The 24,871-nt window shown below is 52.5% G+C and overlaps 1 protein-coding gene across 2 annotated transcripts in view; it reads right to left on the reverse strand.

The window, feature by feature from the left end:
• The window catches only part of KIAA0556 (KIAA0556 ortholog), a 148,412-nt gene that overhangs the window by 110,241 nt on the left and 13,300 nt on the right, over window positions 1–24,871 (reverse strand). For both annotated transcript variants that reach the window (XM_012732019.1, XM_012732018.1), the window contains exons 2-3: window positions 19,951–20,006; window positions 4,775–4,851 (exon numbers count right to left, since the gene is read on the reverse strand). In XM_012732019.1, coding sequence (XP_012587473.1) covers window positions 4,775–4,851; window positions 19,951–20,006 — 133 coding nt within the window. The remainder of the gene's footprint in view (window positions 1–4,774; window positions 4,852–19,950; window positions 20,007–24,871) is intronic.

Below are 24,871 nucleotides of genomic sequence, written 5' to 3' on the forward strand. Positions count from 1 at the left end.
GGGGGGGCGCGCCAGGATGAGGAGGAATGCTCAACATCTATTCTGTAACAAGAGGCCCAGCCTGGGAGAGGAGCCACAGACGTGCCTGGGAGCACAGCTCCCGTGGGGGGAGGCGCAGGGCGCGGCATCATGGCTGTTTCAGCCCATATTGATCTCTGGGGTCACCTGTGCTCTTGTGCACAGAAGAGGATGCAGAGGCACCGTGAGAGAGCACAGGGTGTCGTGAGGGAGTGTGGCCAGCGCCCGAGCAGGGACTCAGGTGGTGAGCAGGCCTCAGCCACCCTCCTAGTGCATGTGTAGGGTTCGTGGTCCAGTTGACTTGGGTTTGTGACTGAACTATCTTGGACTCCGTGATGCTGTGGGACGGCCGTGAGCCACACAGTGCCTCTGGGCCTCAGAGATCCCAATGACCAGCTCAGGGGCTCTTGAAGCACAGGCGTGGAAGGTTGTCTGGATACTGGCTCCAGGGGTAGCCATAGAGAACATTAAAATGCCGCAACGATGATGGGAAGCGCGCTGGTGACCTTCACGTAGCTGGCCTCACTTAGCCACTGGCCCTGGAGTGTGAGGGGCTCTCCCACTGGCCTATCCCCCAGGGAACTTGTTCACGGCCACTGTACCCAGGAAGCAGCTGCGACTTAAGTCCTGTCTTTCAGACCCCGGAGGATGACTCCTAGTCCCGCGCTTTGCTCTTCCCGTCTGCTGACCAGGTGGCACAGGGCTCCGGGCAACCAGAGCAGCTGGAGGCTTCCACCCAGCTGGAGGCTTCCTGGAGGTGGTGGCAGCCGAGCCGAGCCTTGACGGACGGCGAGGTTGGGGGTGGGCGCAGTGCTGCAAAGCTTGCCGCTCCTCCCCAAACCTGGTGGCCCTCGGGGCCTGGCATGTGTCCTCTGGGAGGTCCCCACCCCATCATGCAGATGTGGGCAGAGGTGCAAGCGACACACTGGAGGCCCGGTGGTTCCCTCCCCAGCTTGTACTGTAACAGACAGAGGTTTCATGGACTCCGCCCCCACTCCAAATACTGGAACTACAAATCCCATCAGTACCAAGGAGAAGCACGCTGGGACGTGAGGGCGGAGCTGAGCAGCCAGGTTGGGATAAGACGGGACCTGTGGGCTCCGGGGGTCTCTGGGTCTGGTGGTTTGCGGCTGGTCGTTTGGCTCTTGATCAGCTTACAGCGTGCTGGTGGAGCCCAAGTCAGCAGAGCTGGTAGGACGCTCTGGTTACCTTGTACCTCTCTCTCTCTTTCCCTGGGTTGTTCCTTTTCTTTCCCCTTTTGTGAACAAACCCATTGTTGACTGCAGTACAAGTGACTCTTAAGCGCGCTGGTAGCCCCTTTCCCACTGGGTTGTCCTGTAACAGTGTGACCTTGGCCGGTCCCGACCTTGCAGGGCCTGTTTTATCTCCTGCAAAGTGAGACCAAGAATGCAGCCGGCCGGCTGCATGGGGCTTCTCCAGGATGGGAGACGCGGCGCAGCTCTAGCTCAGGGGCCGGGGGTGCTGGCTCCCTGCCTGCCCGAATCTCTCGTGAGGCAGCAGGTTCCACTCTCTTAAGACCCCTTTTTCCTGTAAGTTTCCCTCAAATGACCTTTTTCACAAAACAAATAATAGCACTGCTGGCTGCCTGCTTCTGGGGCTCCCTCCCACCATCTAGACGTGTCTGTTACAGCCCCCTCGGCCATGAGCGCTTCAGATGCAAGGGCCTAATCTCTTCGGTCAATCCTCATATCTCAGCACTTTGATCAATCTGGTTGCTCTTTCGTGAGTCCTGTTGGGTGTGATTACATCTTTCACAAAGCCGAGTGACGGGAATCACTAAGCCGCTCTGGGAGGGGTTGTGCAGGGGTGAACAGGGGGCCAGCCCAATGGCCGAGCCTCTCCCCCTTCTTCCTCCTTCTCCTGTTCCCCCACTCCGCAGGGCATAATCCCTTCTGCTTCTTCTGGCACAGTTACAGATGGCCTCATGCTCGCTGCCACGGCCCCGGGGCTCAGGGGCACAGGCTGCTTCGCAGACTGCGCTCTTCATGCCGGCCCTGCAATGCCCCCCATCTTGCAGACAGTCCCTCCAATGCTGGGCACTGTTCTACACCTTCTCTTACTCTTTGGGGTTTGGATGAGACGGACACCACGACCCAGCTGTTGACCCATCTGGCTAAGCTCCCTCACTGGACAGGGTGGGAATGGGTCCCAGCTGGCAAACAGAAGGCCCCCTTCCCACACCCCCACGCCCCAGCACTTTGGCTGGAGTTCTCAGAAATGGGGTGTCTCTTCCCTTCAGGCAGGTTGTGAGCATGGGGTTTCCAGCACCATGAGGGAAATGCCTGCCTGGGATGAATCTAACATATGGAACCAGAGCTGGGAGGTGGAGATTTCCTGGTTTCCTGACAGAATTTGAGCCCCTGGATCCAGCTATGCTTGAAGCCAGAGTATCGTCCTGGATTTCTTAATTTTATGAGCCAATATGTGTCCTTGTCGCTTAATGTCCATTTCCTTTGGGCCTCTCTGCCTCACAACCCAAGCAGCACTGGTGGACAGCCTCTGTCTCTTCACCGTGTTCTCCTTTACACTGGTAGAGAGGCTGGGCACTGAGAATTCCTGCTGAATGCATCCAAGAATAGTGTGCCCAGCATCTTGGGGGCCACTGAGTCCCCGGGAGGGCACTCCTAAGAGCTCGCCTGAGGAATGTCGACTGCTTGATGGCAAGAGAAGCGGACAGGGCTTTCTTTTCCAGCTTCGCCAAGGATAGACTGAGGCATGTTTCCCGTGTAAGAAAACAGCTGAGAGATGGGGAAAGACTGACTTCTGGTCATAAACCTAGATCCAGAGTAAACTGCAGCTTCCTCACAGGAGCCTCTTGAGTGCCCTTGGGGCCAGGGGCAACCCCGGCAGGTTTCTCTTCTCTTCATTGCTCATGACAACATTCGATGAAACACAGGCCAGAAAGCACCGCCCAGTGTCACTGCTTCCTGCCCTTGCTTCCCGGGGCCTCTATTTCCTCATCTGCAAAATGAGTGCAGAAACTGTCTCTGCTTCATCTGGGAGTGTAGGGATGAGGGCAGGTTCCACCCTTGGGGTGCTCCCGCTCCTCCTAAGTCTCTACTCGTCAGTGTTTCTTCCTCTCCCTCCTTCCTAGTCTCCTGTCAACGAGCCAGGCCCCTCTTGGCAACCACACATACCCTTAATTTGGCGGCGTCAGTTTTGTTACATTTTGAAATCACCTTTGTGCTGCAACCTTGTCTGTGGGTCTCCTCATCTGCGTGCTCGGCTGGTCTGATCCCCCTCTCATCACGCACTTATCGATTCCCCTAATTAATGAAAAGCAATGTGCTCCAAGGAACGGAGACACTCTCCTCCCAGACAAGTCACGTGCACATGATTAAACGATCACCCAGGTGTTCGGTGGCACCATCCAGCCTGCCAGAAACGAATGAAAACATCCTGCTCCGTGGCATGAATGATGATAAAAACCACACCGGTCTAATCAGCACGGGCCTTTCGCTCTGCTCGTCTGTCGTCCCTGGGACGGAGGGAGATGAGCACAGAGCAGCTGGGCACAGAAGACACTGCCTGGCATTTCTGGCCGGTCCTGGGGAGGTGCTCTGGCCCTAGATGCCTCCCCAGGGGGCATCTGGAAACATGGGCAGTGTTACTGGGGCAAACACCAGGGGTCTTGCTGGAACTTAGTACTGAAGCTGTGGGCAGGGATATCACATTCCTGCAGCCCCCGGGACTAACTTGGATCATCACAACTTGCTACTACCAGGGACCCTGCTGATTAGCACCATGACTCCAGCCAGACAAGGGCTGAACCCCCAGCTCAGGATAACCATCCCCAGATAGACTCTCTTACCTGCCAGACCCCAAGTCCAAGCCCATCATATAAAGGCCCAAAGTAGTACCCCACTTGCAGACCTGTTGGGGAGATCTGCAGCATTCTTTGCCTTGTTTTTGGACTTTCCATGGAATTCACTGCCACCATTTTCAAACTCAGGACATTTCTCGATACAAATCCAGATTTCCAGCCTCTCTGGCCAGCACAGAGGGTGTGGGCCCAGGCCCATGTTCCCATAAACAGAACTGGCTCAACACATGGCATTTCCAGTGCCACCTTCCCCACTGAGCTGGCGTCACTGGCTGTGGGCCCTCCCTGCATTTGAGCTTACAAATCCAGTTCATTGAGGGGTTCCAGGCCTGACCACAGATCACGGTGCCCTGAAAATGAACCCTGCAAAAGCACTGAGAAAACACCACCTGTTTCAAGCTGCCCACATGGCTTTGAACCTGTCACCAAACAGTGTACTTAAGGCAGGTTTTCAAGAACCAGCACACCAGAGTCAAAATCAGTACTCACTTAACTTCAACTGACATAGCAACCAACTTTGGATGCAAATGGAAAATGATCCCACCTTCACACAATGCAGTGTGATTACAGGCTGGGACTGCAAGGGCCCGCAAAGCCTGCAACATCAGATGGGACCGTTCAGGTGACGAATGCACAGGCCATGGCCAATTCCAGCTTTTCACCACAAGCCCACCTCCTCTCGAACAGAAGCAGGGAAGCAAGAGGTAGTGTTTACTCAAAGAACAGTTGGCTGCAGCTCAATCAGAAGTGGAGATACAGGAGCTGGGACTGCAGATAATATTCCAAGCCTCTGAGTGGAGGGTGACTGAATGCCATTCCTACGTGAAGCAGAGCCTGCGTGCTGTTAATAAATCTAAACAGAACTTTTACTTGGCTAATATTAAGGGCTGCTGCGGAGCAGCTTCATCTTACCGGTTCCTCTGCTGAAGCAATATTAAATACTCATCATGTTTCTCATCAAAGTCTGTCACCATGTCCTTAGTGTAACCCTGAAATGAAGAAACAGATCAGTGTGATATCGGAACGCAAGGAAGCGTTTACTGAGGCTGGGCGTGGTGCCCCCGTGCAGAAGGCTCAGAGGCAGAGGCTGCCTTTGATGGGGCCCAGTTCCCTGGGCGCCTCACTCTGGCAACCCAGAGCCCCAGAGACCGTCTGACGGCCCAATGGATCACGAAAACACACAACTAACAAGCTACGAAAAGGAGAGGGTGGATCCCCTGGCTTTGCCCTGGTCTAGCCTCCCGGGGCTGACAAAGTCCAGGGCCCTGGTGAGACAGGGGCTTTACTGCTTTCTTCGCACTCATTAGCCGTCTCCATTGTCGCAACCACATGCAACCACACGGTGGTTAAGAGGGGATCTCGCTTTTCTCCGTTTATTGCAAGACAATTACATGCTTATTATAAACAACTCAGGCATTACAAACATCCATGCCCCAGAGAGTGAAGGCCCCTTTAGAGGAGACATTTGTGGTTTTACGCTTCCTCTGGCAACAGGGCTCTGGATTTCCTTTGGAGAAATGCTCAGCGCCTTCTTTTAATCACTGGTTTCTTTCGAAGTCCTCGAAAGTTCCTTTGCTCTGACCGTGGGTCACAGACGTTGGCCTTGCCAGCCAACACAGTGCCTCCCCTCTCCTCCCCACAGACTCAATGGGTTAAGGGTGAGCCATGACCCTTGGATGACAGCTCTGGGCTGCACTCTTTCCACTGGTGTGCAAGGCTGATGGACCACAGACCTAGAGTGCCTGAGAATTTAGTCATTAAGCAGACAGCAGATCTGAGAGCTGAAGAGACAGAGATGCCTAATGATGGAATTTGAGTCCCTGGATCTAGCCATGCCTGAAGAAGTATCTGGACCATTTAGTTAATTGCTTTATACGTTTCAGCCGAGTTTCTGTCATCTGCAGCCAAAAGAATTGTAAGTCATGTACCATCATCTAACCATTAGAGAGAACCTCTATTATAGTTTTTATAGCCTAAGGAGGGATAATTAAAGTATAATAAATTATACACATTTAAAGGGCACGTACACACAATAAAACCCCGATTACTAACGTCCGTTAGATGTTTTTCTTTGTAATATACATATTTATAAACATACGCATGAAACAAAAAGAGGATCCTACTATAAACAATGCTTTGAGATTTTCTATGTTTCTTAAATAACTTTTGCCCAAGAGAATGGATTAAAGAGCCCATATCAACTTGGTTTGAGTCCCACATTGCAGGGATTACGTCTTAAATGGCAAGGAAGACATTTGCAATAGAAATGCAATTTGTGTGAAAATCCTGACAATGATCATGAGGAGAAGAGGCGCAAAAAAGAATCTCCATCCTTCTTTTCTTAGCATATCACCTCCTGGCTTTGGCTTGTCTTCTCCCAGAACCCTCCGCAGGGGTGATCCCTCATTTCCTGTCCTGGGGAACATCTGGGTTACCGTCCCACCCCAAACCCACAATCTCCCTCTGCAGCTTCTGTGGCTCTCAGCCTCCCTTTGCTCGCTGATGCCTCTCTGGCTACCCTGACTCCCATGGCCTCCGGGGTGGCTGTCATTGTCTGATACCCCCTCTCAGTCTTTCTGTCAGTCTTCATTTCTCTTTCGGATAACACAGAAATGAGTCCCCTTGAATTGCTCCTTGGCTCTTCTGGGCTTCCACCTCATAGCCTCTGGGCACACATTTACTCTCCGCTGAGGCCACACTTAGAGGTGCGCGGCCTGAAACAGCCTGTCTCTGCTCCCTACCTACACACCCCACCCCACCTCTCATCAGGTCTCTGAACTTGGGCTGGGGAGGACTGGAGCTCTGGAGTCTTGGTCTGGCTCCAAGTCACAACATACCACTAGTGCATCTGAAATGGAATGAGAGCAGTATCAGCTGCTCAGAGTTTCCTTCCCTCATTGGGTTCCATGTGGCTTGGTGCTCTACCAGTGCAAAGGATTTAGGCAAGCACCTGGCACAAAGTTCTCAAAGACGTGAGCTACATCTACGTGTATTTCTGTTATTTAAATTGCATTTTCTTAGACCCTCCACGCCTGCTTCTACCCTGCTGCCTTGATCATTCTATTCGCTTTTCCAGAAACCCACCCTGTCCCCCTCCAGCCTCCACCCAAATCCTCTCCGAGGCTCAGCTCAGTTCCCAAAGTCTCCACGAACCCTTGCCAGTCTCGCCCCCGCTCTCTTCAGCTCATTCTGAAACCCTGCAATTAGAAGTAAATTATGTACAATAGTGAGAAACAGTATATAATTACGTGCTAAGTTGTTAGCACTTAACTATATATTGCTCTCTAATTATCTAGGGATTTAGGGGTTCAGAGGGTGAGATCTGGACTCTGGCACTTACCTTCTCTGAGCCTAAGTTTTTTCTTCTGTGAAAAGGGGATATTAGGAAGGTGTACCTTACAGGACAATTCTAAGGGTTAACTAGGATAAAAATGGAAGGACTTTAGGATGCTTTTCTTTGTCTTATTGATTCCTACTTGGGTGTTCAATTCCTGGAAGACAGAAGCAGGGGGAGCGTCGAGTGGGGAGCCTGGTCTACCACCCCCAGCTCTACAGGGATCACTGCCAAGGTGGCCTGGGGACTAACTCTGCCCTTCCACTCCCCAGACTCTACCTGGCCCCTGCACACACACTCCACCTATAAAATGGTGCTTTGATACCTGACACCCCCAAAGGTCCGAGAGCCCTGTAAAGGAACAAGTTGACCGTCACTGTTGCAGCCAGCATGTATCAGGCGCTCACTGTGTGGCAGTTACCTCTGCGGTGAGCGTTTTACAAAAGTTCTGACTAGTCCGCTGGTTAAACCAACTGGTTACTCAGCTGTCCTCCGGCACCAGGACCCAGACTGCACCACGCTGGCCCCATTCACATGCCCTGTGTGGGTGGCGCACCCTGCTGTGGGGACCCCTGTCAAGCTACACAAGCTGGTCAGGACCCCTAAATGGAGCGCTGGTCTGTAGGATCCTTGAGAACACCTTTCAGTTGAACACATGACTTTTTTTTTTTATTTTGGCAATCGAGTCCATAGCTTTCTTCAAAAACAAAGGAGGCATGCGATTATACTTAAACGTATAACTCGCAGTCATCCGCCAAGATGTGAGCGAGGGTGCCTGGGTGGATGCCATGGCCAGGTCCCATCCTCGTGTCTCTGAAGCCTGGCTCCCTCTCCCACCCCGCACCCAATCAATCCATCAACGCCATGTGGAAACTATTGGGTACCCCAAACCTGACAACCTCTCCCCACCTGTCCTGCACCACACCACGCTGGCCCAGGCCCCTCCTCTGGCTCCTGCCACCGCCCTCCCCATTCTCCCTGCTCCAGCCAGGGAGCTTGGGTGAAAGGCGAGCCATGTGGACCCTTTACTCAGGGCTCTCTGTGGGCCTCCGAGTCCAGAGCAAAGCTCTCCCAGAGGTACCAGACCCAGCACACGGCCTCTGCTCACACCGCTGACCACTTCCCACCATTCTGCTCCTCCTCCTCCTCGCCCTCCCTCCTGACACCTCCACACACACCTCAGGGCCTCTGAGTCTCTACTGTATCTACCAGGGGCTCCCCTCCCCCAGGTAAGTGCCCAAACTTACCTTGTTCACCGCTGGCCTCAGGGAGCTCCTCCCTGGCCACCTATTAAGCTGGTAAGTACACCCATCCCCATGACCACCACCTTCATATTTACTTTCCTGGATTTATTATGCTTTTAAATGCACTAGGCTATTCGCTGCACTCGAATAAAAATTCCACGAAGGTAGGGCGCTGTGTGTGTTTTAATTACTTGTGTACTCCAAGCCCTGAGGACAGCGCCTGGCATACAACAGGTCCTCACTAAATATTGGTTGAGTGAATGAACAAACAAGGAGAATTTGAGCTGGGATTTGAAAGTGGAAGCATTTGTTAAGTCACAAGAAAAGAGTAGGACATTCCATGGGCAAAGGCCGGGCGCCTGAAGAAGCTGGAAACGCCCATGACTGGCCAGAAGCTGGTTTGATTGGATTGATGGGTGCGGGGCGACGTGAGTCAAGCACCGCAGAGGAGCAAGGAATGTGGATGAGACGCCAAAGCTGTCCCAGAGTTCTTACCCTTCTCCTAACGCTGGCCCCAGGGATGGCGTAGAATTTTATCAGTGGCCATATTATTAATTCTCTCTAGAGGAAAAATGGAATTGGAAAAAACCAGCAAGAGCCAGTGATGTTTACAGGTGCCCGGCAGAGTCTATATTTCAGGGGTCACGCCTTCCCGTGAGACCAGCTTATTGGAATTCCCCTAAACAGGGCTGATTTAGTGCAGGCCAGCGCCCGGGCTGAATCCACAAGCAGCTGAAAGCGTGTTAGCTTCCAGGCTCCAAGCGTGCGGGGTGGCCAGGTCCCAGCAGACAGCAGGATCTTTGACTGTTTATAATGACCGTCTGGGGGTGGGGAGGGCCCACAGACGACCACCACACACTTGAATTACTACCCCTCCTGGCACCCTCCCCCTGACGCTCCAGTTCCCTCAGGCCTCCTTGGGTCTCACCACCGTTCCCTCAGGCCTCCTTGGGTCTCACCACCATTCTGTGCTTCAGGATCATCATCTCCACTTCACAGAGGAAAGTGGGGCCTTGAAAGTCAAATCAAGCTGCCTGAAGGCCACAGAGCAGCTAAGTGAGAACATTTGCTGGTTCTGCCAGGCCAGCGTGTTTATTTTCTTCTGGGTACATCACTTCGCTTTTCCTCCGGGAAGCCACCTCTTCCCTACTCTCAATCCAGGTGGTGTGGCTGGAAGTAATGCCCCAGCACAGGACGGAAGGGAGGGCACAGGACCTACGTACCCCGGCCAGGGGTTGGCTCAGGGTGAGACATGCACCCCGACGCCTCGGGGACTGGTTAACTGACGGAAAAGTCCCCGTCCCCTGAAACTATTGGCTATATGAGTCAGGCGCTGCTAGGAACACCCCAAAGCAAGGAGCCAGCTGCCGTCAAAGGATGAGGTGCGCACTTAGGAGCATCCTTCTGTGTTCCACGGAGAGTTTGACACAAGCGTGACCCCAGTGAAGAGGCAACAGAACTGAGGACAAAGACAGGCAGTGAGGAGCTGGCCCTTCTGAACTGAGCGCGGTGTTTCTTAGCCAGAAACGACAGACGCTACCGAAGTTCAAAAGCTACAGAAGTTCACACCTGAAGCCAGAATTCTCTTGGACTTTTTAGTCACAAGAACTAATACATTTCTTTCTTTTACTCAGAACAGTTTGAAGTAGAATGTACGTGTGTGTGTGTGTGTGTGTGTGTGTGTGTGTGTGAGAGAGAGAGAGAGAGAAAGAGACACCACTTGATGAGTTCTGGGTGCTACAGTGGAAAAGCTAACAGGGGTGTCTGTGCCAGGTCATGGTCTAGACTATTAAAATGACACCGTTGCGGGGGAAGGGAAATGCACTGGACAATGGTGATGGCGCATGGGTGATTTGATGATGGGAAACCCAAGGAGATTACAACTGAGATGGAAAAATGCACAAAAATATGTAAAAATAAACTATTATAATTTTTTTTTTTAAAAAAATGACACCTTCAGGGCCCTCCCTGGTGGCGCAATAGGTTAAAGCACAGCTCTGAGAAGCTATTGCAGCCAATGCAGCATGAGTTTGATCCCTGCCCCAGAGCTGACCTGCATGGCGCGGCAGACGTCTCCTGCCCACCCACTGCTCCCCTCAGCAGTGCACTTCCTCAATTTGCCTGTTCTGCTCCCCACTGTGTCTCTGGTGAATCCTCTCACCACCCCTGCTCCTCTGGCCTGCACCCCAGTTCTGTATGCACAAATAAATAAATCTTAAAAAAAAAAATGACACCTTCATGAACATTCTCCATGATGACCGTAAGAGACGATCCAAATGTATCTTATAGTACAAAATCCCTACATCTCTTTCCCGGCACCAGCCCACGCACCAAATCCTCTCTAATTTGGTCCGTGTGTCCCAGTGCCCTGTGGTTAAGTTCCTTAGTGCCTATTATTGATAGTTGAATGAAAAAGCATAGTTCCAAACTTGCTGTTTACTGCATTTGCCGACATACCAGATACAGGAGTGGCATAATAATTCTCCATTCCGTGTGCCCATCCTGCAAACAGAGGCCAAGCAACACAGGCTGAAAGCAACGGCTGCTACTGCCCCCTAGAGGGAGGCCGAAGCAACGCAGTCAAAGCACTGCAGCAAAATCTGAGTTTCTCCTGCCCTGGGGCTGACCAGGTAACAGGCACCACTCCCCACCCCCCACTACACATCCCCCGTTCCTCCACCCCCCCCACCCGAATTATCAGCAGGAGAATGGCCTACTCTACAAACACCTCAGACTTGGTATTTGTCACTACCGTAACTCATCACCATAGGTACATATCTTGAGATTTCAAATTTGTGTTGTGTTGATGATACTGAATTGAACACTTCCTTTTGCACTGGAACGACAGAGAATACCATACCTTTATGAAAATCATTTTCTTACCCAACTATCTAAAAAGTCACTTTCATACATAGCTGATAGAAAACAACATTCCTTTTTATTCTCTGACAAGTTTTCTTGTAAGACTGTGATGTATATCGGAAACTATCTTTCAGGCGACCAACACAGATCTGTCTTTTCTTAATCTTGAGTGAGTTCACTTTTGAAGGGAGACTTTACATTACCGCCACCAATGTAAAGTCACGGTCACCTGCCATCAGAAGGAACCTGCCGACAGACAGACAGACCGACTAAAGCAGCGTTTGTTCGGCCACGGTGCCGGAGAGGGGACCCTCCTCCCACACTGGACGCTCAGTGCTGGAAACCCCGCGTGCACACAGCCTCACCCTGCAAATTCATTCGCTCACTAACATTTACAGATACCTCCTCTGGACGCCCCATGAGGGCAGTCGTGCCCCTGGGCACCCACCTTGCCGTAAGCAGACACAGGAGGTAAACGCCGTCAGGGAGTGCGCAGCATGTCTGCTGGGCTAAGTGTCAGGAGAAGAGAAAGTGGAGAAAGGGCAGAGGGTGAGTGGGAAGGAGGGAGGGAGGGAGAGGGTGTCCAGCACAGGGTCAGAGAAGTCCCGGAGGAGGCTGCTGGACAGAGGTGGGGGAAGGTCAGGCGCAAGGCCAGAGGTAGGGCTGCCTGGCAGCTGGGGGCACAGCATGGAGGCCAGTGTGGCTGCAGCAGACAGCGTGAGGCCGGCAGAGTTCAAGGCAGGGCAGGAGGGACAGGCTGGGAGGGGAGGACTCTGCTCAGGAAGCTGTGGTTGGTGTGGGCAGACTGGCATCGTCTCATCTGGGTTTCACGTGGGTTGAGAGAGACGAGGCTGCTCCCTCCTTCCTTCCTCACTGCCCTACTCTCTGTGGGGAGCTTGAGAGAGAGCTTCGGCCATCAGAGCCCCTGGAAGCTAGGTCTGAAGCATAAATTGCCTTGGACGATGAAGGAGGAAGAAAGCCCCCCCACGCCCCACTATTTCCACACGCCCAGGCTGGAAACAAATGGATTTAGGGTGGCTTTTGCTGTTTCAAAAATGAGAAAACTATCATAGATCCCAAATCTGACCGCTTCTCCCCATTTTGCCCTATCTTTCTATCCTGGTCCAGTCTCTAGTTTCCTGCTCTTGCTCCCCCCAACCCCTGGCCATGGCAGTGTGGCCAGCAGGACTGACCGGTGGGCCTGAAGATGTGTGAGAGGCGGTCCCTCCAGTCTCTGCTTCCATCATGATTTTCACCTGAGCACGTTTCCTACTAAGGGAACGAACCTCCCACAGACCACCTGTATCACCGGTGCCGCACCTATGCCCCCACCTCGCAGGCTGGGCTGGTGAACAGACGCTCACCCCCAGGGACCACCCCAGCTCTGAAGGGGGAGGACACTCAGAGGCCCTTTCTGCTGATTACTCCAGCTTCTAGGGTCTGGGCGCTGCACCGAGGAGGAGATAAACGCAGCCGGACTCCATCCCTGCCCCGACCTCGTCCCCACCTTTCTGGACCTGCCACTTCACAACCACTGAGCCTCTGGCTGTGTCACAGAGAAGCCAAGCCCCTCTTCTGTGGTCGTGCTACTTGCTGTTCCCAACTACGATCTTTCTCCCTTGCCGGCGGGCACATGCAGCCCTTCCCGGAGCCTCTCCTGACCCTCCAGGCCTCCCCTCTGCAAGCCCCTTTGCCTCTTTCGCGGGGGGCTTCCTGCCAGGATGCCTGCCTACTGCCCCCTGTCCTTCTGCTAGCAGGGTCCTGATGCCATTCTGGGAAAGTACGCCTTCCTTCTGCATCTTCAGTGCGGGGTAGACCCCATGCCAGCCTCCTCTGCAGGGTGAGAGTCGGCCTTCCCTGGCATTCCATCAGCAGAGCTGGGTAAGGATGTGCCGTCTTTGGCTGGAGTTCCTGAGAAGTGTCCCGATGACAGGAGGAGAGAAAAAAGCAACTGTCACTTAGTCCAGGCTTCCCTAGTGCCAGGCACGGTTCAGAGCACCCCGACAACCTGAGGGGGTAGAGGGCCCCCTTCTTCCCATTCTTCTATGCAGAAGCCCCTGCCTGCGCTCTCCTCACAGCTACGCAGCCGCCATGCAGTGACCTGTGCTTCTGGTGGCCAGCTTACAGCAGACGGAACAACTGGCTGGACGTGGCTCTGTCACAGGAAAGGCAGAGCCCTGAGGGTCAGAGCCCCTGGGTCCAGCCAGGCCGGGTGCACCCCACCCCCAGTCTCCCCAGCTAGGTGAGGGTGCAAGTTCCCTTATGTTTTGCTGAAGCTGACTGGGGAGAGCGCCTTGAACAGTCGAGAGAGGTGGCTCGTGGACTTGGAAGACACTGAAGTCACAGCCGTGGGCTCTTACCGGGCCTGGGGCGCCGCAGAGGACAAGAGGCCCCGAGGGGGCAGCGAGAGTGCATGGTCAGTGGTGGTGGCTCAGGTCTGGAGCCCAGAGGCCTGGCGCGCTCGGGGCCTTCCCCGGCTCCCCTGGAGGAGTCCCAGGTGGAGGGACAGTTCTCAGGTCCTGTTCCAGCCAGGAGACACGCCTCTCACGAGTGACAGTTTGCAGGAAGCTTCTTCTTACAGACAGTATCATTCTCTTTCCTGATCGTATCCATATTCCTTAAAGTGATGGGGGTGCGGGGGTGTGGAGGGGGCCATCTCCAGCCTAGGACCTGACGGTGTAGGACACTCTGCTGGGGGCGTGTTGTTCATCCACCACAGGCTCGGGCAGGAAGGGGAAGCTGTCAACAGCATCTCGTTCTGGTCACAAATTGCAGCTCTCTGATGGGCTTTTCTAGAGTTTAATCTTGTGCCGGAAGCTAAAGTGATACCAGGAAGGTCTTGGACTTGTCAATCGCCTCCCTGGCATTTTATCAGAAATTGATTCTCTTGGCTTTTCGAGCTCGTGTCTTGGCCTTGCCAGTGTTAAACTTGGGAGATGGGAGCTGGGTCTGTGTACGCGTTTCCAGGCGCGCTGGCTGGTGGCAGGGGCCGCGGTGATGATGTGCCCTTCCATCGTACCACAGACGCCAGAACAACAACCTGATCTGAGTCCTGGCCCTTTCGCCCTGTCCATCTACATCATAGTGGTCAACATTACTGGAGCTCCTACCATGTGCCAGGCACATCCTAACCCCTTGCACGGATGAACTCATTGAGTCCCTACCACAACCCGATGACACGGCTTCTGTATTAGCCCTGCTTGTTAGAAAAGGAAGTCAGATCACAGGCACAATGGGGAATTCACCAGGGGGATGAGGCTGGCCTAGGAACCCAGGCTCCTTCTTCCAGAGTTCACAGGCTTAACTGCTCTGCTAAACTACTTCTAACCCTGCCGTGTGTCTGATCGGCCCTGCAGAAATCAAAAGTTGTCAATGTTACCGAGTTCTCAAAGCCGCAGAGACCAAGATCCCAGGAAGCAGAACGACCAAAGCAACTGCACAACTGGGAACGCATGTGGCAGTTGGGTGTAAAGTGAATTCAGTCCGTCTGTGCCCAGAAATGTGAGCTAGCGGCTTCATTACGGGAAGGGCACATTGGAACGTCAGCTGTCATAGCAGCAGGCTCCTGGAATGAAGCACCGTAAGAAGGCCTCGTCTTCTTTTCTCTCGCTGAAACTTTTTATTTTTTAAAATTTTCAGAAAAGCACTTGAGGTTAGTAAACACGGAAGGGGTTGCTCCTGGGTCCCCAGATGGTCGAAAAGTTGAAAGATTTCACAGCAGGAAGGGTCTACTGTCTGCACGCTGGTGGAGTCTGAAACTGTCAGGAAGAACCACCTGTTCCACTGGACTCCTGCAACTAGCCAGGACATGTGCCCTGGGAAAAAGGCCTGAGAGAGATGGCTTTCAGAAATCCAGGTGCTGGGCACACCCCCACTTCTTTTCCAGGACCACTACCCTGCGCTCACTTCTTGCCAAAAAGGGTGGACTAGGGAGCTGTCGGGTGGTCACTGAGGGACCCAGCGGTGGGGGCCGCAGCCACACTTGAATCTGCACAGCACCCCACGAGGGGGCCTGGAATAAAATGCTCCTCCTTTCTCACGCAAGCCATGGGGTGCTCCCCAAGGCAAATTGCTAAGTGAAGAAAACAAAATGCAGGAACGAAACACTGGGTGTTGCACGCTATCATTGTGTGAACAAAAGGGAGGTGGGGCCAGGAGCAGAGAAGGATGTATCTGCTCTGCACAGAATACTTCTGGAAGGGCATACAAGCAACTGATTACAGGGGCTGCTGCTTGGGAGGGCAGCTGGGGAGCTGATGCCAGGAGCACTGTACCCCTAAACGCCCTTTTCTGTTTAGTCGTCAGGTCAATCAGGCTCTCTGGAACAGCTGGCAGAGAGAAGCATCAAGACAGTGATGACCAAAGGGTGGCGGCGGCCCGCAGTGTACAGGACCCTCCCCCGGGAGCAGCAGCTGGATCCTGGGCTCCCTCCTTAGCCGTGCTCCCTTAAGATCTTAGGCTCCCCCTTTGCTTGGCAAAAGACGGCGAGTCACTAGTCCGTGCACCAAAGGTTCTACTGGACAGCAGGAGTATTCACCGGTGTGTGCCTGGGCGTGCACACCAACGTGTGCTGTGAGCAGCTAAAGCATGCAGGCGAAGGCAAGGCTTAACGTTTTCTAGGTGGTTAAGTTAAATGACTTTTGCAGCCCTTTACAAAGTGAGCTCAGCAGATGAGTGTGCTTTTAAGAGCATTTTTTAGAATCTTCAATCAGCTGCAAAAGAAGGCAATCCATTATCACAGGAGGCGCAGAGTGCTTCCCTGCGCCCTCCCCCACCCCACACCCGTGAGCCTGCCCAGGGGCACTCAGCCAGGCGACTGGAAGGCTGGCTGAGGTCCCCTGGAGCAAGGGAGACCCCTTCCGTGAGAAGTGCGGTCGTGCTACCTCAGGCCAAGGGCCTGAATCTCCCTGTTAAATATGAGACACCACGGAGTGATGAAGTGATGGCACAGTCTCCGTCCACACAGTGCATGCCGTGGGTTGGCAGCAGGCTTGGCACCCTGGGTTACTACGGCCTTTATTGCCGGCACCACATGGCCAAAGTGGGGATTACCAAACGAGGTGAAAGGGCCCAGGCACTCGTCCAAAGTCACGTAACTGGGATTTGAGGCAGAAATACACGTCTCAGGCCACTATGGGGCCTCTGCGGTAGCAGGACCTGGCCCCAGCGGCCTGCCCGGGAGGCCCACTGCACATGGGCACAGTGTGGATGTTGGGAGGGTCACGAATAAAGACGCGGTCCTCCTCTGACTTCCCTTTTTATTTATTTTTAACACTGTATGATAAATTTACTTCCTAATGATTTTTGAGTAAACTACAATGACCACAATTTCAAAATCATTAATAATTCATGACCAGCGGCCATGAACACTACATAATCTCTGCAGGCAGGAACCATGAATACTTGTTAGAGAGGAGGCTGAAAATAACTTTACCAGCTAAACCAAAAGTGTCTACCGACTTCAAACCAACCACCAAAGACAGCCCTTCCAAAGCCAGGGTCAAGCCGCCTCTTCCAGGAAGTCTTCTCCTCCTCCTCAGACACCCCAGGCCTTTATCTGAGCATCCTCTGATGTCTGCCATTCTCTGGTCTGTGCCTGTCTTGTCTGTCACGAGGATTTGAGAGTTGAGGTATCCCTGGGGCTGCTCAAGCGCAGGGCACAGGGAATGCCCCTGGGGTGAGAGCTGGGCTCCTCACACACTGTCCTCATCCCTGGCTGTTAGTAGGGTTTGGATTGGGTAGAACACAACTTTGGGCTGCATTTGGCCTGGCCAACTCATGGACAACAGCTTTCATGGACAACCCACCCTTGGCCAGCTTAGCCAGTGGCCACAAAGAGAAGTGCCCAGCCCAGGCCATTGGAAACCGCATGTGCCAGGCATGAGCTGGCCCGTGCAACCTTGGCACTCAAGGAACAGGACCCGAGCCCCGTCCTAAAGGTCCTAACCAACCTGTCTTCCCCTTGCTGTTGATGGTGACAGAGCTGATGTACACCTGGCATCCTGTGTCAGGCGCAGAGTGTCAGGAAATGCAGATTTCACAGAAGAGGGGGAGGGCCGCAGGGAGAGGAGGTGGGTGGAAAAGGCATGTTATCATACATCAGGATGAGTGTGCTGGCAGCTTGCTATTAGTTTCTTTCTCTAGTTTTTCTAAGCAAACAAAAGCCCTGTTAAGAGAGTCAATATATTCTCTCTCTCTCTCTCTGTCTTTCTCTCTCTCTCTCTCTCTCTCTCTTTTTCTAGAGGGCCTGAAACAATATCTTTCAGGGTAAAACTTGGGTGTTGTGATAAACAACCCCTCTCTCCGTTCTCTCGCACTTCAAGCACTTTTCAGAAGAGTGATCTGACAGGCTCTCGCGCTGAGCATGACGGGAGTAACTGGAAAGCGGCAATTAGGGCCGCCCTGTTGCCAGGGAGAGAAGGGGAGGGGAGCAGATCTCAACAGTTCCCCACCACCCTGCTTCCTGGCTTCCCATCAAAGTTCTTAGTGTGGGTAATCGGGATGCTGTTATTCTGTGGCCAAAGGCCTTACTACCTGTAAAGGATTCATTTTGGCTTAGGGGGGCTGCTCCCCACCCTTGGTCCTATATGAGCGATCAGGAGCCTGCTTCCGTCCATGCGTCCCCTGTGGTGGCTCCTCGGTCCAAGGGCTTCGGGATGACTGGCGGAGACCAGCCCACGGCCCTGCCTCCGGAGAAGTCTCCGCCAAGAAAGAGTAGGAACTCCACCAGAGTTGGGCCTCCGGGGGCCTCCTGGGGCTGCCATGAGATCTCTGCAGCATCAAAGTGCGTAAGATACCTTCCAGCCTCATCCCAGGTAGGCTGACTAAATACGAAAACCTGCGTAGCTCCAGCCTAGAGGGGAGACCACCCCCCTCTAGGAGAGAGGTCAGAAGTCGGAGTGAAGTGTGAGATCCCCACCTGCCAACTCAGAGAGGGAGGGTGTGAGGGTGTGAGAACACAGAGGCGGTGGAGCCCTGAGATAGGAAGAGAAAGACTGTCTTGTGGCCACTTTTGAGCCCCTGGCCCCCCTGAGCTTGAGACAGTCCCGTTCAGTTAAGGGCGTCAGGATATACTGTTGATGAATTTCAGGTCCAGTGGATATTGATGATGACCCACGAGCCGTTACACGCCTGGACCCATCTGCCACCAAATGAGACACCTGTTTAAACTGCAGGAGTTTGAGATTTGCCCATAGGGCCCTGCGGAAACCTACGGGTCCTCGCTATCACGTCCCCCCTCGGGCTCAGCAACCTGGCAACATAGTCATGTCTCTCTGACCTTGACCATGCTGTTTACTTGGTGGAAAATGGACCCACCCTTCAAGAGGAGACCTGCATGTCAGCTTTCCTGCCACCACTGGTGGAGTTAGGCAATCCCTTTTCTGTAGTGAAATTCCATTTGCTTCGTCCCTCTCTTACTGCACTGGCACACGTCACATGTGGGGTGATCACATGTACATCCCTTCCGGCTATACGAGCACACACATCCTCAGGTCAAGGGGGTGTGTGTCATCCCCCCCTTAGTCCCAGCCCTCAGGTGCGACACTGACCAGGTGGGCTTCAAGGATGGTCACAACATTTTCTAGTTCTTTCTATCAGGAGGTGAGGCCTAAACTATAAACCAGAGACACGCTATGGGGGGGGGGGTCAAAACGGGTGGGAAGAACACAAGGGACTATGGTGATGGTGCACGGGGGGGAAAAGGGTGGGGGGCTTTCACGGGGATCACACTCAAGAGGATGAAGTATCCACTGTATAAAAATGAGAATAGGGGCCCTCCCTGATGGTGCAGCAGGTGAAAGCACAGCATGAAGAAGCTAAAGCCACTCAGCATGAGTTCGATCCCCGCCTGCCCCGGAGGTGACCACATGGCACAGCAGACCTCTCCTGACCTGCCCGCTGCTCCCCTCAGCAGTGTACTTCGTCGATCTGCCTGTTCTGCTCCCTACTCTGTCTTTGGTGAATCCTCTCATTGGCCCTGCACCTCTGGCCTGTACCCCAGCTCTGTATGCATAAATAAATAAATCCTTAAAAACTTTTTTTAATGAAGAATAATATAAAAATATATAAAATAATAAAATATTTAATTTGTATTTCTCAAAAAAAAAAAAAAAAAAAAGGTGAGGCCTATTTTATTCAGGTCACCCCTGAATCTGAGCTGAGCTTGGGACTTGCTCTAAAGAAAAGAAAGTCGCAGAGATGACACAGGGCCAGTTGTGAGCCTTGGACTCAAGGGATCCTGCTCTTGAACCCCTAGCCCTCCAGGTGAATGCACCAGGCTGCCTTGAGGAAGGATGAGACACCCCGAGGAGAGCTAAGGCACCCTAACTCACTCAGCCAGCCCCTCCACTGCCCAGCAGGGGGCAGCAGAAATGGCTGACTCCCAGAATCATGAGCGAAGTGCAAGGTTATTGTGTTAAGTCACTAGAATTTGGGGTGATCTGTTACCCAGACAAAGCTAAGTGGTACTTTCAGCTGCTACCACGACATGGGCTGACAGCTCCAGTGGCCAGCATCCCTTGGTCAGGGACTCAAGCAGAGGACGCGGAGAGTCCAGAGCAGGAGACCCAGAAACACCGTCGACCAGATTCCTCCCGGGTACCTCAGCGAGAGCCGCCTCCACCCGCCCTCACCAGGGACACATTTACCTCCTTCTTCTCCCGCAAGCAGGACTGGCTCCTCTCGGCCTTCCGCAGGGTCTGACCTGTTCCATTCGGAAGCAGAAACAGAGAATGAGGCGGCTTTGAAACAACTAGTGTATGGCCAGAAAAGCTTTTTATTTGCAAACTGAATAGAAAGGACCAATCATAATCAAACGATTTTAAGAAAATGAAGCCTATTATTATAATAGGGAAATGGCATACTCTTGAACTAGATGGATGTCGGGGAAACAGTAATTCGCACACTCACGTTATTTGACTGTCATGAACAAAGCCTTGGCTCTTTAATCTGGAACATTATCTGCACTCCGCAAGGCCTGACAGACTGTAGTTTTCCCAGTCAAATTCCGTTTTTATTAAATTGTTTGGAATTACAGAAAATGCCTTCCACAAAACTGCCTTCCACTCTGCACAGACACCCCGCCTTTGAGGCGTGCGCGCCCACACGCCACACACCAAGCCCCACGCTCAGCACCGAGGTGACGGCACAGATGTGAGTTAGTGGTAATCACCTGCGTTTCACAGAATGGCCACTTTCAGGGAGAACTGTTGCTTTCCCGGAAAACTACAAGACCAACATTTCAAGGAATGCATAAATTCAACAGATCGACACCCACATGTTTAAATATGCTATTCCAGAGGCCGTTTCCACAACTTTCACGGAAGTGACCATCATCAAAGGATGCCTTGATGGAAAATGAATGGGTCATCTTGTTTTCTAATACAAAATGGGAGTCAGAGCACACTGTCCGGCTCCCAAATCGTCCAACTTCACTCCCAGGGGGCTGCGGTGACAAGCCACGACCAGGCTCTCCGGAGGGCGGGAGCAAAAAGGCTTGGAGAAGACTAATGAGGGCCGGGAGACGGGGTGCTGCAGGGGAAAGGCATTCATTCGCCTTGGGCTGTGCTCCTTGCAACAGTCAAACTTTGGGACTCTGCAAGGGAGAGCTGAAGGATGGACAGGAGACCCGGAATTGTGCAGGGCAGGCAGCTGCTGAGCTCACAACACCTTCAAGGGCCTGCTGCCCTTACTTTCTCCTCACGCAGGCGGAGTACATCCCACCCCCTCCACCACCACCCCCAGCACCCCCAACCCCATCCCCACGCAAAACCATGCATCCTCTGACCACGTCAGGCTGCAGCCCTGGGAACGGCCCCTGACTGACCTCGGCCAATCAGGGCTTGGAAGTGGTTCCGAGACAGAGAGGGTAAGGGTGCAGAGCAGGGCTATCTCCACACGTGACGTGTGACAGGTGACGTGTGGCGGTGATGGTGACGGTGAGGGCCTCGCCAGGCTAGCAGAGAAAGCCAAGGCAGAGTGAACTGGTGTGTAGCCTCCTGCCTTAGACACCCAAGTGGCCAACTCCGTGGTGCATGTGTGTGTCTTCTTTCCCCCCAGGACAAGGAACCCAGCCCGTGCTCCCGGGCTCCCCACAAATGGGGAGGTACATGCAGCCTCTGTACTTTCTGCTATGCACCTAAAACTACTCTTACAAATAAAGTTTATTGGGCCCTCCCTGGTGGCGCAGCGGGTTAAAGCGCAGCACTATAAAGCTATCCCCTGCAGCATGAGTTCAATCCCCGCCCTGGAGGTGACCCACATGGCGCGGCAGACCTCTCCTGACCCGCCCGCTGTCCCCCTCAGCAGTGTACTTATCAGTCTGCCTGTTCTGCTCCCCACTCTGTCTATGGTGAATCCTCTCACCCCTTGTACCTCTGGCCTGCACCCCAGTTATGTATGCATAAACAAATAAATCTTTAAAATAAATAAATAAATTTTATTAATTTAAAAAATGAAAGAGCCAGGATTTAGGGATTAGATTATCTTGGTTTGTCGGGCCCATTTTCTTCTGCCCTCCTGATCCCTGATGCTCTGAGGCAGGAGCTCGGGTGGGCAGCTCTCAGAAGCCCTTGCCCATCTGGCTCTGGCTGCCAGTTGAGGAGTCCAGTGTAGGACCTAGAGACAGGCTGCACACTAGGCAGCAGGCCACGCCATACAGCCAGGAGCTGAGAGGGGATAGAGCGGGTTGCAGGCCGGGGCTGCTGTCAGACGGGACGTGCCAGAGGTGGTAGCAATGCTGAGGCCAGGAAGAGCCAGCAGCCCCAAGCAGACTAAGCTAGGGTCGGGTGAAGGGAAGCCGAGTGAGTCGGGGAGCACATGGCAGACCCCAGAGGTCACCAGACACACCCCTAGGGGTTCGACTCAGTGAACACTACCCCAAGTGAGAGTTAAGCTCAACCACTTCTGGATTTGCTCTGTCTCTAAAATTCTGTTACGACAATTAAAAAAAAAAATAAAAAATAAATAATGAAGGTAGGCCATAAAACCAAAATATTAATACAAAACCCACAAAGCTTCACTACTAAAATCTGAAAGCAAATCTCCACTGGAGTTAATTAGGAGCTTCTTTACTCATTAAGTTGGAAAATAATTTGCTTATTTTCCAATGAAGATAATTTGCTCTAATTACGTACATTTGTTAGCGATGCTCCTGTCCTCACCCCGAGCCCTCTCCCCTCCAGGCAGCTGGAGCGGGGGCTGGCTGCTACTTGCCAAGGACAGAGGGAGCCAGATTGCTCTGCGTCCCCAGAACCTTCCTGCCTGTATCTCCTGTGATTCTCATGATCCAGGGAGGAGCGTGCAGGAGGGGATGTTCCTATCAGTGTGGGGTGCTTGCAAAATGAAGGGAGTGTTTCTTTGTATTTTGCAAGGTGACCTGCCAGCTGCTGCCACGAGACCATAAATAAGGCCAAATGTAAATGGCACGTGTGCCCCTCACCTGTGCCTGGGGAGAAAGGAAGAAACTAAAGGCGTGCGCTGAGTTTTTGTAATACTGTTCTTCCATTTTTGATTTCAGAGAGATTTTATCAGCACTTAGGATTTATTTTCAATGATTAGAAGATTCTGACACTGGTTTTACTTTGCTTAAGATGCAGATAGTAACATTCCTCCTTGCCATTTAGAGGCGAGTTGCCTCTTCCTAGAAGTTAGCTTCTTGAAGTCATCAGGCAAGAGAAAAGCAGCATCAAAATTATCCTTAAAAAAGAGCCTGAAGGGGCCCTCATTGGTGGTGCAAGGGGCTAAACACAGCACTATGAAGCTACTGGCAGCCACTGCAGCAGGAGTTTGATCCCTCACCAGGGAGCTGACCCACATGGCGCGGCAGACCTCTCCTGACCTGCCCGCTGCTCCCCTCAGCAGTGTGCTTCAGTAAGTTACTTGTTCTGCTCCCCACTTTGTCTTGAGTGAATCGTGTTACCCGCCCCTCCCCCCGCTTCTCTGGCCTGTACCCCAGCTCTTGTATGCATAAATAAACAAATCTTTAAAGAGAAAAAAAAGAGCCTTAAACCATGCAGCACAGCCTACTGGATACCAGTTTCATGTCTGTCACTGCAGGCTAGTAAGCATGCGCACTACTCGGAGTACATGGAAATGCATGGCACATGGTAAAAATACAGATGCGAAACAGAACTTGGTGAGATTTCTAATTAAACTATTCATATTATAATTACCCCTCTATTTTTCCTTTGGGGCCAGAGAGAGAGAGGCAGGGTGGAGGTAAGATCCTGTGCTGAGTTCGTGGCCGCTGCAACTCCACGTGCTGCACTCCTACTGTGTGCCAGGCTTTACACAGGCATCATCTCCTGTCCGCACAACCACGCCTCTTAGTCAGGAGACTGAACTTTGGATGGAAAGGGCCAGATAATACTTTTATTTCACAGGACCTCGGGCCATAACACCATAAGATTTCTAGTGCACTATGGAGTTCCAATAAAAGTTCTAATAAAAGTTTATTCACCAACATGGGCAGTGGCCCAGGCTGCACTTCAGGCTACACTTAGCTGATTTCTGCTTCAGATGGAGAGTACTGTTCCCACCCGTACAACGCAAGGAAGACATGAGAAACAAACACACTGAAGGGAATGACTGAGCTGTTTGTTCAAGGTCACAAGGTTCAAGGTTGTAAGTGGGAGGGCTCAGTCTACTCCTAATCTTCATCATCACAGCACTCTCGTTCCCAACACAAATCACCACCACTTCAGCCATTTTCGTCATCATCACCGTGTGACCTCACTCTGCTCAAGGATTGCTCTGTGCCAGAACTGGACTGCAGCTACGTGCATAAATGGATACATTTACTCTTCACAGCTTCCTGTGAAATAGCTGCTATTGTCATCCCACTTGTCAGAGGAGGGTGCTGAGACCCAGAGAGGTGAGGCTAGGTGAGACCCAACGAGGCCAGGTGGGGCTAGGTGAGGCCCAATGAGGTTGCTCACAGTTAGTGAGTGGAGGAATCTTAACTGGAATCTGGCAACTTGGGGCCACAGCCACAGCCCCAACCACTGGGTAACACTGTCCCTTCAGTCAGGTCCTTACCAGAATGCCAGAATTTGCTGGGGAGGGAGTATGATTTGAGAAATTTCCTTTTATGCAGCTTTTTAACATAATTTGAATTCCTAGAGCAGCTAAGGAGATTGAAAGAAAAGGATCCCCCAGAGGTCAAGGAAGATGGAGTTTCCTTAGATAGATAAATGCCCGAAAATGCCCAATGCGGGAGACAGATACTCCCACCTGCTTGTGTAGTGTTCAGCCTCGGCAGGCAGGTTGGACTTTGGAGATTAAAGGAGGCTCTGGCACTCCTGCTGGTCAACTGCGCAGGTCCAGGAACCCCGGAAGAGCTTCTAAGAATTTGTTTCTCCCCAATGGGGGGGTGGTTGCCATCAAGTCACTAAAATGAGGGCAAGCTCTATGTTCTGTTGCCCAAATATGAGGGCTCAGATTGCTCTTGTTTTACATATCTATATACCTTAATTGCAATGATAAAAATCCCGCTGAGATACCACTTTCTCTTACCTACTGGATTGGCAAAAATCCAGAGTTGACAGTATATTGTTGGCAAAAGCGAGC

This window comes from Condylura cristata, unplaced genomic scaffold, assembly GCF_000260355.1.
Source record: "Condylura cristata isolate star-nosed mole 26May11 unplaced genomic scaffold, ConCri1.0 scaffold00032, whole genome shotgun sequence".
Classification (NCBI taxonomy): domain Eukaryota; kingdom Metazoa; phylum Chordata; class Mammalia; order Eulipotyphla; family Talpidae; genus Condylura; species Condylura cristata.